This window comes from Trachurus japonicus, chromosome 9, assembly GCF_045865225.1.
Source record: "Trachurus japonicus isolate A0001 chromosome 9, Traja_1.0".
Taxonomy (NCBI): domain Eukaryota; kingdom Metazoa; phylum Chordata; class Actinopteri; order Carangiformes; family Carangidae; genus Trachurus; species Trachurus japonicus.
The window spans coordinates 25,276,160-25,291,589 of NC_140915.1; the positions used below are offsets into that span (position 1 = coordinate 25,276,160).

The 15,430-nt window shown below is 40.9% G+C and overlaps 2 protein-coding genes across 2 annotated transcripts; both read left to right on the forward strand.

Moving 5' to 3' along the window:
* Positions 1-955: 955 nt before the first annotated feature.
* Positions 956-7,858, forward strand: pes1 (pescadillo ribosomal biogenesis factor 1). The gene is made up of 15 exons (XM_085786904.1): positions 956-1,099; positions 1,319-1,398; positions 1,816-1,969; positions 2,192-2,301; positions 2,441-2,612; positions 2,704-2,793; positions 3,107-3,223; positions 3,507-3,584; positions 4,913-5,002; positions 5,451-5,581; positions 5,714-5,839; positions 6,311-6,495; positions 6,747-6,904; positions 6,989-7,156; positions 7,442-7,858. Exons 1-15 carry the CDS (start codon positions 1,076-1,078, stop codon positions 7,514-7,516), a joined length of 1,758 nt encoding a protein of 585 aa, XP_085643030.1. The 5' UTR covers positions 956-1,075; the 3' UTR covers positions 7,517-7,858.
* A 1,215-nt stretch (positions 7,859-9,073) lies between these two features.
* gal3st1a (galactose-3-O-sulfotransferase 1a) lies at positions 9,074-14,043 on the forward strand. Its single transcript, XM_085786906.1, has 3 exons — positions 9,074-9,583; positions 12,161-12,311; positions 12,566-14,043. The coding sequence occupies exons 2-3, from the start codon at positions 12,184-12,186 to the stop codon at positions 13,713-13,715; spliced, it is 1,278 nt and encodes a 425-aa protein (XP_085643032.1). The 5' UTR covers positions 9,074-9,583; positions 12,161-12,183; the 3' UTR covers positions 13,716-14,043.
* Positions 14,044-15,430: the final 1,387 nt, after the last annotated feature.

The window sequence follows — 15,430 nt, forward strand, 5'->3', positions numbered from 1 at the left end:
TATGTGGTTGGTTCATGCTCTTAATTTTCATGTCGGTTTACTCTGACGACTGAAAAGGTTTTCAGTTTTTTGTTTGTTGTTGATCAATTAAATTATGGATATTTTGCTTGCAGTTCTGCAAGCAAATCTAGACTAAGGCTTAGACTGCTGGGGGACTCATCAGGTTACATGGAGCCCTCTCCTTCTCCATCCCTCTGCATCAACAGCCACCTGCATCACCTCCTTTCCCCTGCTGTTAAATCGGCCTGCCCCTACATCCATGGCCTGCCCTCCCTGCTCATGAACCAGTCTGTCAACCAGTAGCTAAGCTGGTCTGCTCTCCCTGCTGTTCCTGTACGGCCTACCAACCTTCATCAGCTCTTTTTCCATTTCCATGTTTTCCCATATTCTGTGTTATAAACTGTTTTCTTGTCTGTACAGCATGCACGTCTGCCTGAGTGAGGGATCCCTCCTCTGCTGCTCACCCTGGGGTTTCTCCAAATAGGGTTTTCCCTGTTAAAAGGGTTTTCTTGGGAGTTTTTCCTCAGTCGATGTGAAGGTCTAAAAAGGGCAGAGGATGTTGTAGGCTAGCTAATGATGAGACAAACTGTAAACAAAACAAAAAAATGTTTAAATAAATAAATAAATAAAAGGGGGGCTGATATATAAATAATTGGATAGAAATTATTTTTATATCAGCCTTTCTTTATTAAATTACAATTAAATCAAAGACTTTTTAGAGGCCATGTAGTGCACAATGTCCAGACTTATGCCATGTCAAATTTCAGGAGAATTAATTAATCGGGTTCGGTGTGTATTAGTAGTACATCTATGGTTGAAACTGAAACAACAGTGAAACTATGTATGGCTTTACTTTCTGTGTACTGGCTCTGGTGTTGCTCTGTTTCTGATCAGGCGGCCAGGCGGGCGGCCTCTGGGTCCTACGCCGCGTGGCTCCGCCTCCACAGCGCATGTCAGACGACACGTGTGTCGGTGCTGGTCGAGGTAGCGAGCCTTGTATACGTCCGTGAACTGCCTAATTTGTTGACAGTTTAATCCACCTAAAGTTGTGCGGACGGTCGCGTACAGTTCGTAAATGGGGGGTCTTCAGAAGAAAAAGGTGAGAGCCGCCGTGGAGCCGATGTCAGGCTCAGCTACACTAACACGACACCAACCGGGCTAGCTGTGAGCTAACGGAGCTAGCCCCAGTTTGTTTTTCTGACCACGTTGATGCGGTTGAGCATTTTAGGATAAAGTATTTCATTGTCCCGTCTCTGAAATAAGGTTTTTTATTACACTACGAGCGTATATAACGTGAACATCTGTTTCTGTCTTTCAGTATGAGAGGGGCTCTGCCACCAACTACATCACCAGAAATAAAGCTCGTAAGAAGTTACAGCTCAGCCTCCCGGACTTCAGGTAATGTTGTACTGACACAATCTGTTTACTGTAATAAACACTGTTTATTTGGTACTAACTTAACAACACTACAGGCTATTGTAATAAATCCCACTGTCACGAAGAATATACTACTCACTCTCTCAACTGAGGTGTTGATTAAATATTTAATTTTTAACTTATCCAATTAGTTAATTAGCTTGAAAAGCCAAGTAAAGGTCATTCCCTCTGTTGCTGCAAAGTTGGAGACCATCACAATTTGTTAAAACCTCAGACCTGAGCTGACAGTAGCTAATAGATTATTAATATTTGTCATGGTTAGTGCATGTTCGTCATCACAATATCTGAAATTACTCTTCATCACCTGGTTGGTAACATGCACTCAGCAAGCAGCTGTGAGAAAGATAAGTTATTCCTTTTTTTTCCTCTGATTGTCAGACGACTATGCATCCTCAAAGGCATTTACCCTCATGAGCCCAAGCACAAGAAGAAGGTGAACAAGGGCTCCACAGCAGCCAGGACTTTCTACCTGCTCAAAGACATCCGCTTTCTGCTGCATGAGCCGATCGTTCGCAAGTTCAGGGACTACAAGGTACAGGCATACTTTTATGTATTACTTCACAGGGCCCCCCCCCCCCCTTTACAGACAATGTATGTGAATCATTTGCTTTTTAGCTTGAGGGAAGTTATTTATTGAAGATGGATTTTTTTTTGTAATTGGTTTTGTTCCCTGTTATTGTTGAAGATGCTCTTGAATTTTACTCAGTAATACAGTGCAGTATGAATTATTACTCGAAACGTTTCATCTCAACAGGTATTCGTTCGCAAACTCAAGAGGGCTTATGGAAAAACAGAATGGTCTGCAGTGGAGAGACTGAAGGAGAACAAGCCTACCTATAAACTGGACCACATCATCAAAGAAAGGTGAGACAGTCGACAGTAGGAGAGTTGAGCCCCCAAGATCATATTAGTAGAAATGACTAGGTAACATGTTCTGTTTAAGGTAAGAAATAAAACAGTTTGTAGCGTTGTATAAATTCACTGATGTTCTTTTCTGTGACAGGTACCCCTCCTTCATTGATGCCCTGCGTGATATTGATGACGCTCTTTGCATGTGCTTCCTCTTCTCTACCTTCGCACGTACGGGAAAATGCCACGTCCAGACAATCCAGCTGTGCAGACGCCTCTCTGTGGAGTGGATGAACTATGTCGTCGCAGCTCGTGCTCTCAGAAAGGTATCAATCCCAACCATCAGACCACAAAGCTCTGACCTCACACTTAACTGTCCTGCAGTGAATTAAACGTCTGTCTCTCTGTTCCTGATAGGTTTTCATCTCCATCAAGGGAATATATTATCAAGCCGAGGTGATGGGACAGCTCATTACATGGCTGGTGCCATATCAGTTCGCCCATGATGTAAGTGCAGAATGATGAAATGCAGTCCGTGGTGATTATGGTGTTGTGTTATTATCAAGGGATTACACTGAAGGTTAGCACAGCCCTGTCAGCATTCAAACCCATCATGACGTCAACAAGACAGTGTTACTGATCTGTAGTGGTATTACTCTACCTTTTATATAAAATATTCTTCAGATTAGTTAACTGACTGCTCCAGCTGTGTGTGAACCCTGAAGATTAGAAAATTACAGATTTTTTACATTTTGACTGCTCTTGTATAGATTATACCATTGACACTTAGTTCAACTCTGATTGATTTTTGTCTTTGCAGCACCCAACAGATGTCGACTACAGAGTAATGGCAACTTTCACAGAGATGTACACCACTCTTTTGGGGTTCGTCAACTTCAGAATCTACCATTCCCTCAACCTGCTCTACCCACCAAAGGTATCTTGGACTGCTTTTTTCTCTCTATATGTGCTTTCTCTTAAGGCCTTATTAAGGCATTTAGTTGTGGGTGATCGGTAGACAAAATGAATTTTCAAAGTCGTATTATTAAGAAATACTGTACATTCATAGCTCACATTCAGTTAATTGATTCAAATGGATATTTTGAATTATAAATGATAATATTTCCAAAACGTGTATATTTATAAGCATTTCTAATCTCTTATTGTAACAGATTTTAGTAGTATTGGCCTTGTTGTTGATGTCATTCTTCCTGTTGCAGCTGGACAGTAAAGCAGAGTCAGAGCTGAAGGAAGAGAATGAGGATGACTACGCCATGAATTCAGAGTGCTACTTGGAGGTGAGTCTCATTACAGATGATTATACATATTTATGTATGCCCTGTCACTATTTATCACTGTCTCTGATTGCATATTTTGGTTTGATGCACCATCACACCTGATAGAAAACAGTATTTTTAAACATAAAGTTAGCAACAAGTGTAAAAACACATTTCATTTCATTTCATTTATTGTTTATTTGTGACGGGACTTTGCATATTAATGAACATTATAAAAAAATGTAAATACACCAGATTTAGCTCTGGGCTAATTTCCATCTGTAGTCCCGCGGCACACATAACGACAATTGTACAAAACATTAATAACAACATTAATAACATTTAGTATGGTACAAGTACCATATCACAATACCACAATACAATATTACAAATCACATTACAGATTTATACCGTAGCTGTAGTGGAAAGAGCAGTGTGTAATAATAGGTTCGGGATCAAGGATGTAGCTGTTAAGATCCATTAAAGTGCATCTGTTATAAAGTGCTATTATTGCTTACAAAAAGTGCATCTATAATAAAGTGCTGGATTTTAAAGTGCCAGAGGTAAAGTGCCTACAGTTTTGGTAAAAAAAAGAAAAGAAATATACATATAAAAACAGAAGAAACAAATACACAAGGCACACACGCACGCACACACGCCCACACATACTCACACAAAAAAAGAGCATGCCCTTAATGTTGGCAGGCTTGGTTGTTGGTAAGCCATGTTTTCAGCTGTTTTTTGAATGTTACATATGTTGATATTTCCCTTATGGCCAGAGGTAGCGTATTCCACATTGAGCAACCATGGACTGATAAAACCTTCTGTGCGAATGCTGTTCTCCTAAACTGAACCTCACAGTCACCTCTGGTGGTAGCTCTCGTTGTTGTCGCGCTATTTTTCTTTTTAATAAAATGACCTAGTGGCGGACGTGCCAGCCCATTTAATGACCTGTAAATGAGACAGGAACTTTTGAGTAGTTGGAAGTTCTCGAATGTCAAGAGCTGATATTTTTTCAAAATTGGGCAGAGATGGAAAGACTGGGGCTTTTGATCAAAAACCTTAATTGCTTTTTTATATAGCTGTTTAATAGGTTTGAGAGTGGTGACTCCAGCAAACATCCAGGTTGTGAAGCAATATTCAATATGTGACAGGATCAAGCAGTGTAGGTAGGCTTTTGCCGCCTCCGTTGTAATAAAAGGTCTGATTTGACATCCTTCAAAATGAAAAAAAAAACAGTAAACAGTGTGTTCTCTTATTTAGGAAATATAAGATATTAGTGTAGAGGGTTAATGATGTGAATAATACAATAAAGGATCACTGCTTGAACCCTGTTTCTGACTTTGTAGAAACTGTCAGCTCTGAGTGCCAGTCTGTCGCGGGTGGTTTCTTCTGCAGAGGAGGAGGAGGCTGAACTCGACCAGTTCCCTGACGAAGGGGTAAGAAATCCTTTTTTCTTTTCTTTTTTTAAATAGACTAAGGACAAAACATTGATGCCACAGTCATACTGCTGAGATTTGTCAAACAAGCAGAAAAACAACATTAGATCAAGTAATTGGTCTCTGAGGTAAGAGGCCACATTGTCGGAGGATTCACAGATTTTGAAGGTGTGAAACTGGGGATTAATACCTGTGTCTGGTTGCTAAAGATGAGACGTCTCCACCCTGGGAAGCTTGTTTTACCCAACAGGCTTCAGACGCTCAACTATTGGCCTCGTTTGATCACAGAGACTCTCCAGATGCCAAGAAACCTTTTGATAGAGGATCATTGTTATGAAAGAACTGCCCTCATTGAAAGAGTTTGACTGATATACAGTATATTCATGGAAGCAAAACAGCCTTCTCACTATCTCACAATTTTTCTGCATTGTGTTTTTTTTTCTTTCAGGAAGACATGGAGAAGATGGAGGCCAGAGAAAGGGAACAGAAAGAGCAGGAAACCCAGAAAAAACTATTCGAGGGCATCAAGGTCTACCTCAACAGGGAAGTGCCCAGAGAGTCACTGGCTTTCATCATCAGGTGAGTGATGTTTGCTGCAGTGAAACTCTTGTCAGGACAGCAAAATAAACTTAGCATATAATGATTGTTATAAACTCAACATTGATGTAAGTCATTTTATAAAATACTGTGTTTATTCCTGCTTTGTTCCAGATGTTTCGGTGGTGAGGTGTCCTGGGACAAGTCTGTTTGCATTGGTAGCACATATGAGGAGACGGATGAAACCATCACACATCAAATAGTTGACAGACCCAACGTCGACAAACAGTATATGAACAGGTAACTTTGTACTTTCACTCCCGTTAACTGCATGTACATGGAAAGCTACTACATGAAGCATAAAGCATGCATGTGAACTAAAGGAATAGGGACTATTTAACTGGCTTCTGATGGTAAATATAGATGGATGCAATTCAACTGTCCTTTTTTTTTACACTGTAAATGATAATCAGACTGTAGTTCTGAATCCTGAATACAGGAAGTGTCTGCAGACTGTGACCCTCTCCCTTTGTACATTTCCATATCTTGTACAATGCATCCTTTCAGTCATCTATCTGCTCTCTTGCCTCCAAGCAACCCCATTCATCGTGTTTGACAGACCCTGTCCTCTTTCTTTGACAGCTCCCTCATATTACTCAAATTACTTTAGCAAGATGAAATGAAATGAATCTCCCAGACAGTGACACATTTGCTCCTTATTTAATATTGGACCTCAAAAAGATGCATTATAACCTTTATTTGATGTTTCAGATACTACATTCAGCCCCAGTGGGTGTACGACTGTGTGAACGCCAAACTCCGCCTGCCTGTAGAGGACTACTTCATCGGAGTGACCCTGCCCCCTCATCTTTCTCCATTTGTGGAGGAGAAGGATGGCGACTACGTGCCCCCCGAAAAAGTGAAGATCATGGCCTTACAACGGGGAGAAAAGCCTGGTACGAACAGAGACATTCCTCTGACATCCCAGCTTTCAAACTCTATTAAAACCTTTCACTCACTTTTTAATGTTGTAATTATAATTTGTTTTTACGCATAGGTGAGGGCTCTTTAGTTATGCAACCTCTAATAGAAATCGGTTGTACAAGTAATAAATTAATGGATATTTGCTACTCAGGAATAATTTTTATATGGGCAGAGGATTCAGAGATGATAAGCACAAAATTTATACATTTCTCTTCCATCATAGCCCAGGAACAGGAGGATGATGAAGAAGAAGAAGAAGAAGAAGAGGAGGACGATGACGAGGATGAAGACGAGGAAGATGATGAAGAAGACAATGATGAGGAGGAAGAGGCAGAGGAGGAAAACCTAAAGAAAATGGAACAACAGCGATCCCAGGGCAAGGTAACGGCTTTCTGATCCCTTTCCCTCGCCATCCTATGTTTTTGTAAACTAGTGGAGCTTTAACAACTCCTCTCTTCCTTTCAGTCTCTGCAAGTCAAGGTGACGCCAGGAAAAGTGAAGGTAGAAAACTCAGCACGCCTGGAGCAGGAGGAGAAAGCAGAGGAGAAACGTCTTGCCATCATGATGATGAAGAAAAAGGAAAAATACCTCTACGACAAGATCATGTTCGGAAAGAAAAGAAAAATCAGAGAGGTTTGTTTTTCATTTTCCTATTGATGGAGTATGGATTCACATGCAGATAAAAATGTCAGACTGTTATCTTTTCACAAAGCTGCACAAACAATCTTAACACTGAATGCTTTATTTTCAATATCTGCCGCCTTATCTCCACCCAAGAATGTCTAACAGTATTGTGTGGTTAATGTGTAGGAAACACGAATACCCAGAGATGACCTGAGTTCACTAACCTCTAAGATGCCTGTGTGACTGGTGCCGAGCATCTGTTCATTAACTGCATTCATTGGCTTCTTCTTACAGGCTAACAAGCTCGCTGCCAAGAGGAAGGCCCATGATGATGCTGAAAAAGCAAAGAAGAAAAAGACCCGCAAGTAACTCACACGAAGACGTCTTCTTAAGACTGACTTTTTGTGTATGTAACTTCATGAGGTGGAGTGCATTTACAGGTCGACACGTCATGAAACCTGTATGTGCATTAGACCGCCCTGTGTGTGAGCCACATGCTCCATGATGTGGGTGTGATAACCTCAAGATGAAATGCAGGATGTGGCACATGCCAGCTGTGTAATTATCGATGTAAAAGTTGTCTTCATTTTGTTTGTATGAATTCTGATTTACTGTTCTACATTACACAACTTATTCCCCCTTTTCAAATCCCTACTTCAAAGCCTCTGTATTTTAAAGTAAAGACGGTGTGTATTAAGCCTGTTGATTGTGGTCTTGCGTCAGATGAAAGTTGTATGGCTGTTGCTAAGTTGTTGTATGGTTTCTTCACATTACGCCATTGGGTGGTGCATTCAAGGATTATCATTGAAGCAAGCGGGTAGTCGTTCCATGGGTAGGCGAACAACCCTCATGTGTCACATCCCACAGCTGTGCATGGATCAGAAGAAATGCAAAAGATAAAATATGTCACACAAAGACCCAAGAGTCCATATTTGTGCGGTGGATAGCGGCTCGGGTCACTGCGCCACTCTCAGTGGGTTGTCTTGACTGATTGGTCCACACACAAGCAGTGGGAGTCGATGACGATGGAGCATAAGTCCGTCTGCCCCCTGAGATGCTGCTGTGATCCTGGTGGGGCAAAGGCCAGGCCAGTCATGCTCGGCACTCCTCAATCTCCCCATTCAGCCCGAGACACTCCCTGCCCCCTCTCACACCTCCCCTCGGACCCTGATCTGCATTCCACGCATGCCCACCCAGTCCAGGTCTCAGCCTGGCACTCCGGGTGCCTGCAGGCCAAGGCACGCTCTGCTTAACAAAAGCAACCAGTGTCGTGCTTGAGCATGACGACTGTGGGATGAGCTGCACAAATCCACTGTGCCTTTCAGGAATTGGGGCCACAGTGTGTATAGAGGAGAGAGAGAGAGACAAGCTCACGGGTACTGTAATTGTTGAAGCATTATGACCACATATTGCTACATCCTGGCACACGGCGCCAAATAGACTTGTGAGTTGTGGGTGATTGTTCATTTCATTCTCTATTAAAATCTGCTGTCTTGCAGAAGAGAGTCTACTGAGAATGGCAGTGTCCCAAGTATAAGATACCGTCTGCTGCATCAGACATTACATGTCTGACATGTTGACACACTGAACATGGTACCTTAAACACACAAACTGCAGAAAAAGATTTGTGAGGAAAGATGGAAAAAAATTTAAATAAAAAACTTTCCATTGTGTATGTATACTATGATCACGTGACAGTTTAGGGTGTGTAGTGTTTGCCAGTTTGTCGAGCAAGTCTCTCAAAGCCGAAATGCCAGATTTAATAGCTGTGCTGTGTACATTTAGGCTCAGCACATATAGACACCGCTTGCTAAATAATCATTTCAAAACAATACACAAAACAGTCTTGATCAAGTGGTACAATTAGAGCCTTTGTGCTTTGGCTCTCTGCATTTGTTTTTTTTTATGCTGTGTACCCCTCCTATCAGTTTGCAGCTCAGACTCCAGTGTCTACTCAATAGCCCTCTGTATGTAGACACAGAAAAGCGACTATACAGCCTCTCTCCCACCCCCCTAACCCCCCTCCTTTGCACTCTGACAAGTGCACATCCCCTGACAGAGAGCTTGACGTCACTGGTGGCTAGATGAGCCTCCCTGCAGTGCTTTATTCAGCGAGAGCAGTTTTGGAATTGAAAGTTGAGGGGGAGGCGGCAGGAAGCCCGAGGCATCAGGTGTGCAGGCAGAGAGGTAGAGCGAAAGAGGAGAAGAGGAGCAGCAACCAGATGAATGAGCTCCGTAGAACTGGACATGTGATAAGGGGAGCAAGGCCGATGCTGGGTCTATAACAGTATGTGTATGTCGAGATCAGACATAAGAACAGCCGTAGGAGGGAGAACGACTTGCATTGGTCATCTGAAGGTTGACTGGAAAGGAGGAAGACGATGCAGTTTTACAGGAAACTCTACCATTAATTTTTCTTTGGATTTATATATGAAGGTAAGAAATACTTTAAGTCTATTGAAAGTTTTCCTTACAAAATAATATTGTGCGCTTTGTAATGTCAATCATTGCCTTGATAATAATAATGATTAATACATAATAGTCAATGCCTTGAGTTTGTCATAAAACAAGGAAATCAGTTTGAAATAATTCTTATCCCAGTTGTTTACTTTTGCTTAAAACTAAACTTACTCTTTGTTCCTGTTATAATATCAAAGTGAAGAACAATTTCCCTTGGTTTGGTGTGCAGCCAAGCAAAGCTTAGGACAAACACACTCCAGGCTAAATGTGGCCTGTAATATTGCATGTAGCTATGCTGTGTCAGTGGAAGAACAATTTGTGATAACAGGTGTGGTATATCTAATAGTTTATATCCAGCAAGGACATTCATTAATGTTCAAAGGCAATCAGAGGGGAAAACTTGAGCAAACGGTGTGAGATAGTCTTAAAAAAAAAATGGCAATGACTTTTATTTGACCTAAGAACTCAGGCTTTTAGGTTAATACTGGAAAATAATATTGCATAACTCACTTTACATTTGTAGACCAAACTGTTCCACCTGAGCGAGCATGTTCCTCCAGTGTCTCTCATTAGACTTGGTTCTCATTGCAGAGGAAGTGCTCTCACATCCATAATAGCCTCTTTATGGAGTCCAGACGGAGAGCAGGAAAAGTCTTTGTAGCCGCGTTTGAAGAGTAATGTTTGTATAATGCTCCGATAAGGCTGGACCTAACCTGAATGTAACCCCACAGTTTACAGAAGTAACTCAAGCCAGCATGAGGGTTTCAGACATCTATCTCAAGTCATGAGGCCAAAGCTGGACTAAATCCAAAAATAAATAATGAATGACACTTGATTGGTCTAAAAGGCTATCACATTTACAATTCTCTGTGTGATTTACAAACATGACACAGTCAAGAGTATTGTAACTTCACTTTCATTTCATCTGTATGTCACTGTCAACCAAATCTCTACACTTTGTGTTGCCCCCAGCACAAACAAATCAAACAAAAGTTTCCAAAAAAAGTTTGAAACTAAACTGGTTGTTGTTCTGAACCTCTTTTGTTGTCACTTCTACACGGAAAAAAAAATCTGTGGGACACTTGTCACATTTTATGTCTTTGAATTGTTGGCAAAACTACAGAGGAAACATTTTCCCCTCTAAACTTCTCAGATTGTTTCACTGTTTCAACTGTTTCTATGCCCAGAAGAGCAAATAGATCTGTTATTTTTTGAGAAGAAGAACAATTAGAGTAAAGTCTGAAAAATGAATAGGATTTGTTTGTCTGAACTTCAACCTACTTCCATTAGCCAAAACCCACTGGTTAATCAGTCGCAGGGCCATTTTATTGCAGAATTAGTACCCTTACTTTTTATACTACATGAGTATGTTTTACCAAAAATAGCTATCACTACACTACTAAACACTACTACAGAGAACTTTGAACCTGTAGTACTGGTCCTATTATTGAAACCCAGAGACAAATACTTCCACCATCAGAGATTGTCCTTCAACAAGGACTTTAACTCATTTCAATCCATAATTTTGTTCTGTTCCCTGCAGCAGCAGGACGTTGTTCATGACAGTTTCAGAGTGAACGGGGGCCTCTGGTGGTGAAGTTAGCTCAAAATAACATTCTTCAAATACAAAATTATAATTCAAATACTTTTTGTTGTTGTTGTACTTTTTGGTTCTGCTCTGTACTGCGGTCACCTCGGGTCACATGATGTCACAAATTCCAGGTGGTGTCACTTTGTAACGCGTATAGCTTAGTCAGCAGGTGGCTCGTCTTACTGCAGGATGCAAGGGGGAATGCAATATCACTTTCCACTGTGGTGCATAATTTATCTTATGGGACAGTGGAGAAACACAGGGTTTGTCAGTTCAAGTCCCAAGTATGTAAATTTGTAGTTCATATAATAACAGAATTTTTCTTACACCTAGTGTGTGTTTCCTACACCCAATGTTTCTGATGACGAAAACCATATGAAGTGAGATTAAGTCTTTATTAAGTAACCCTGAGGGTAAATATTCTTGATGACATTAGTTACTCTAAACAAAAAAATAGAGCAAATAACTTGCTCACATCAACTCTCTGCCCAGAAACGTCCCGACTACATCAAAATATGGGCGGGGTGGGGGTAGAGTGGTGGGGGTTGGGGGGAGGCACAGTCACCACCACACATGAGTTGAAGCCCAGGTGATGATTAAGAGGGATTCATTCAAGTCTATATTTTGTTTTTTAGGGAAATTGACTCAACCTTTAAATATTTCCTTCTGTGAATAACATAATAACATAACAGAGAGATATAATATTGAACAAACACACATCTTTCACAGACTGTTGTACTGAATTGGTTTAAATTTTAGAGATGTTCTTGTTTTTTCTACTCAGACACCGGAGAAGATTGTGAAGTCACTTTACACTTTAATTCAATTAATCGAGTAACTGTCTCTAAATTAATGATTTGCAGTGTTGTCAGTGTGTCCACAAAGCAGAGAACAATCTCTAAAGTGTGTTGCTTTTTGTCTTCTGATGTAGCCAGATGATGATGACTTTCTGTGTTTTTAAGGTATTCCTTGACTCTGCTGCACCATGACTGGAAAGCAAGGGAGGCAGTGGAGGTCCATGTGCAAAGGCCTGGTCCTGGGAACCTTCCTGACCAGCTGCATGATCCTGCTCTACTGCCTCTCAACACCACAGATCCACTTCAGCCTGCCTGAGTAAGATCCACCATACTTGCATACATGCACGTAGTATACGTAAAACATTCACTCTATCAGATTTCTTCAGTAATAACTGAAGAAAGTTAAGAGGTGAATCAATTAATTGACTGATGGGGAAAAAAAGAAAACACATCTTTAAAAGTTCCAGACTTAAATGTAATTAAATGTTATCTTCTTGTGTGGAAGTTAACCTTATTAGCATTATCAGAGCATTAATTATGTGATTGTTTTCACTATTTTCCCCTCTGTAGGGTTCCAGTGCCTTACTCCTGTGCCCATCGTCCATCCCAGCTCCACTCCAAACCAACCACAAACAGCTCACACCAAACCTATGGCCAGACTTGTGCACCGAAAGTCGACATAATGTTCATGAAAACCCACAAAACAGCCAGCAGCACCTTCATCAACATCCTTTTCCGCTTTGGAGAGAAGCACCGCCTCAAGTTTGCCTTTCCTGACAGCAGAAATGACTTTTTCTATCCGTCTCTTTTCGAACGCTCCCAGGTAAAAGACTACAGACCTGGAATGTGTTTCAATATTATCTGTAATCATATGCGCTTCAATGCACCTGAGGTGGCCAAGTTGCTCCCTTTGGATACTTCCTACATCACTATTCTCCGAGACCCTGCAGAGCTTTTCGAGTCGTCCTTCCACTACTTTGGCCGGCTGGTGCCTTTTACCTGGAAGATACCGGGTGATGACAAGCTGACCGAGTTCCTACGTGACCCCAGTTGCTACTTTGATCCACAGGGCTTCAACTCATTCTACCTCAAGAATTTGCTGTTCTTTGACTTTGGACAGGACAACACCCTAGAGCTGGACGATCCACGGGTAGAGGAAGGAATCAAATCCATCACTGACCGTTTTCAGCTGGTCATGTTGGTGGAATACTTTGAGGAATCACTCATCCTGCTCAAGGATGCCCTCTGCTGGGAGACGGATGACTTGCTCTTCTTCAAGCTCAACGCCCGCAAGGGATCCACTGTGTCCAAACTTACCCCTGAGTTGAGAGCCAGGGCTCTTGAGTGGAACGCTATTGACTGGAAGCTATACCAGCATTTCAACAACACCTTTTGGAAGAAAGTAAATGCGTATGGGCGGCAGAGGATGGCTGAGGATGTGGCAGAGCTCCGGAGGAGGAACGCAGAGATGGCGTCCATCTGCATCGAGGGGGGTCGTGCTGTAGAGGCAGGCAGCATCCAGGAGACAGCCATGCAGCCCTGGCAACCCATCGGAGAGAAGTCCATCATGGGCTACAACCTGAAGAAGAACGTGGACAAAGCACATCGGAAGTTGTGCCGCAAGATGTTGATGCCAGAGCTTCAGTACTTAACTGAGCTTGGGGTGAATCTGTGGATCACCAAGTTGTGGGGCCATGTCCGAGATATCATTAACTGGTGACTAGATGTGAGCACGAGTGGCCAATTCAACTCTGAAAGATTGTTTTCAAAGAAGAGCAGTCTGAGTGTGTGGCTGACAGAGAGAGCATAATGGCTTCTCTCACTATTCCTGTCTCATTTTGTGTTTCATATGATTGTGCACTGAAATGTATCTGATGGGTGCTTCAGAAAAAACAAACTGTTGACCACACAATCCACAAATACCAAACCAATTAGTATATGCAAATGAGGCCTAGTATGTTCTCTGTCTTTATGAGTCAATTTTCAGACATTAAAATGTTCTTCCTTGTGTATGTGTGACCTTGGCCTAATGGAGTGGTTGAGTGAACGACGACGTTCAGGACTAATTCTATAAACCCTTTGATGGAATCAAGACTCATTGTTGCCATCCCTGCCAAATTGTGAAGGTCTTTTGAAGACATTGAACAAATCATACTTCACTGTGACCTAAATGTTGTCCAATTCTTTGGTGTCCATCCCCCAAAGTTGAAACATTTCAGTTACAAGAGACTGAATCCCCACTAACAGCTTAAATACTGATGTGAAAACAGTGAATGTATGTTTAAATATTCCATCGCTCATAATTGTCTATGGAGGACAAAATCAGCCATCACTTAGAAAAATGTAGTTCAGCAAACAGACATTTTCAATAGGACATGTTTCTTATTTTAACAGCTAAAGCAGAGGCGCAATTAATAGCATTAATGATCACTCTGTTCCAGGGCATTGGAACTCCATCTTCTAAATCAAATGTGAGCATAATAATTATTGGTATTAATTACGCCTGTGCTTTCCCTGCAGTGACATAAAAAATGGAAAGGGTCTGCTGAATAATATTCAACAAAGTGAATAAATTGGTAACCCTTTAATGTTGAGAAATTTTGCCAAGAAATAACGATTGATTACATAGAAATAGCCCAGAAATAACGGTCAATTGCGAGGACTTAAAAATTCAAAGCGTGAAAAGCGTTTGTAATCTTTTGCCTTTATGAAAAACATGACATTACTATGAATTGACCGTTATTTCTAGGCTATTTCTTGACATTATCATGTTACCAATAAATTAAATACAAAATGCAGCAATATGCAATCGAGAACAAACATAATTTCATTATTCATTTAATTTCCTTATCAGTTTTTATATAATATGAAATATTCGTTAAGTCATTACGTTTTCCTCTATTCTCTATGACTTTTAGTTGTAGCCAATTCTGTTCTTTCTCCTGATATCACAATGTTAATCCTAACAGCATTTGCTCTTGCCAGGTGTCTTGGTAGGAACAATGATGATGTAGTGGGACTTTGTTGTGTGTAAATTCATTGTCAGCCAAGTAGGGTAAATCATAGCTAGAGAGGCAATATGGCAATGAGTGTGTTTGCACTGCATCGTAATCAAAGCCTGAAGAAATAAAGGAAATAAATGGATGGTTTCCTGATAATGCACTGTATCACTGGTTTATTTCTTAATTTGTGTACATTTACCTATATATTTTTTGAGTTTTCTATGCATTTAATATTTTATTTGTTGTCTTTTGTATTTATGCAGAGATTCAGCTCATGAACGATTTATCTCCCATTTACTGATTTTGTTCTCCATACATTTCCCATCACCCTCAGCAATATGTGATAATCTTTTTATCCTCAAAATAAAGTGAAAATGACATGTAATACTGTATGTATTAAATGTATGATTCATAAAGATTGACAGCTCCCTTT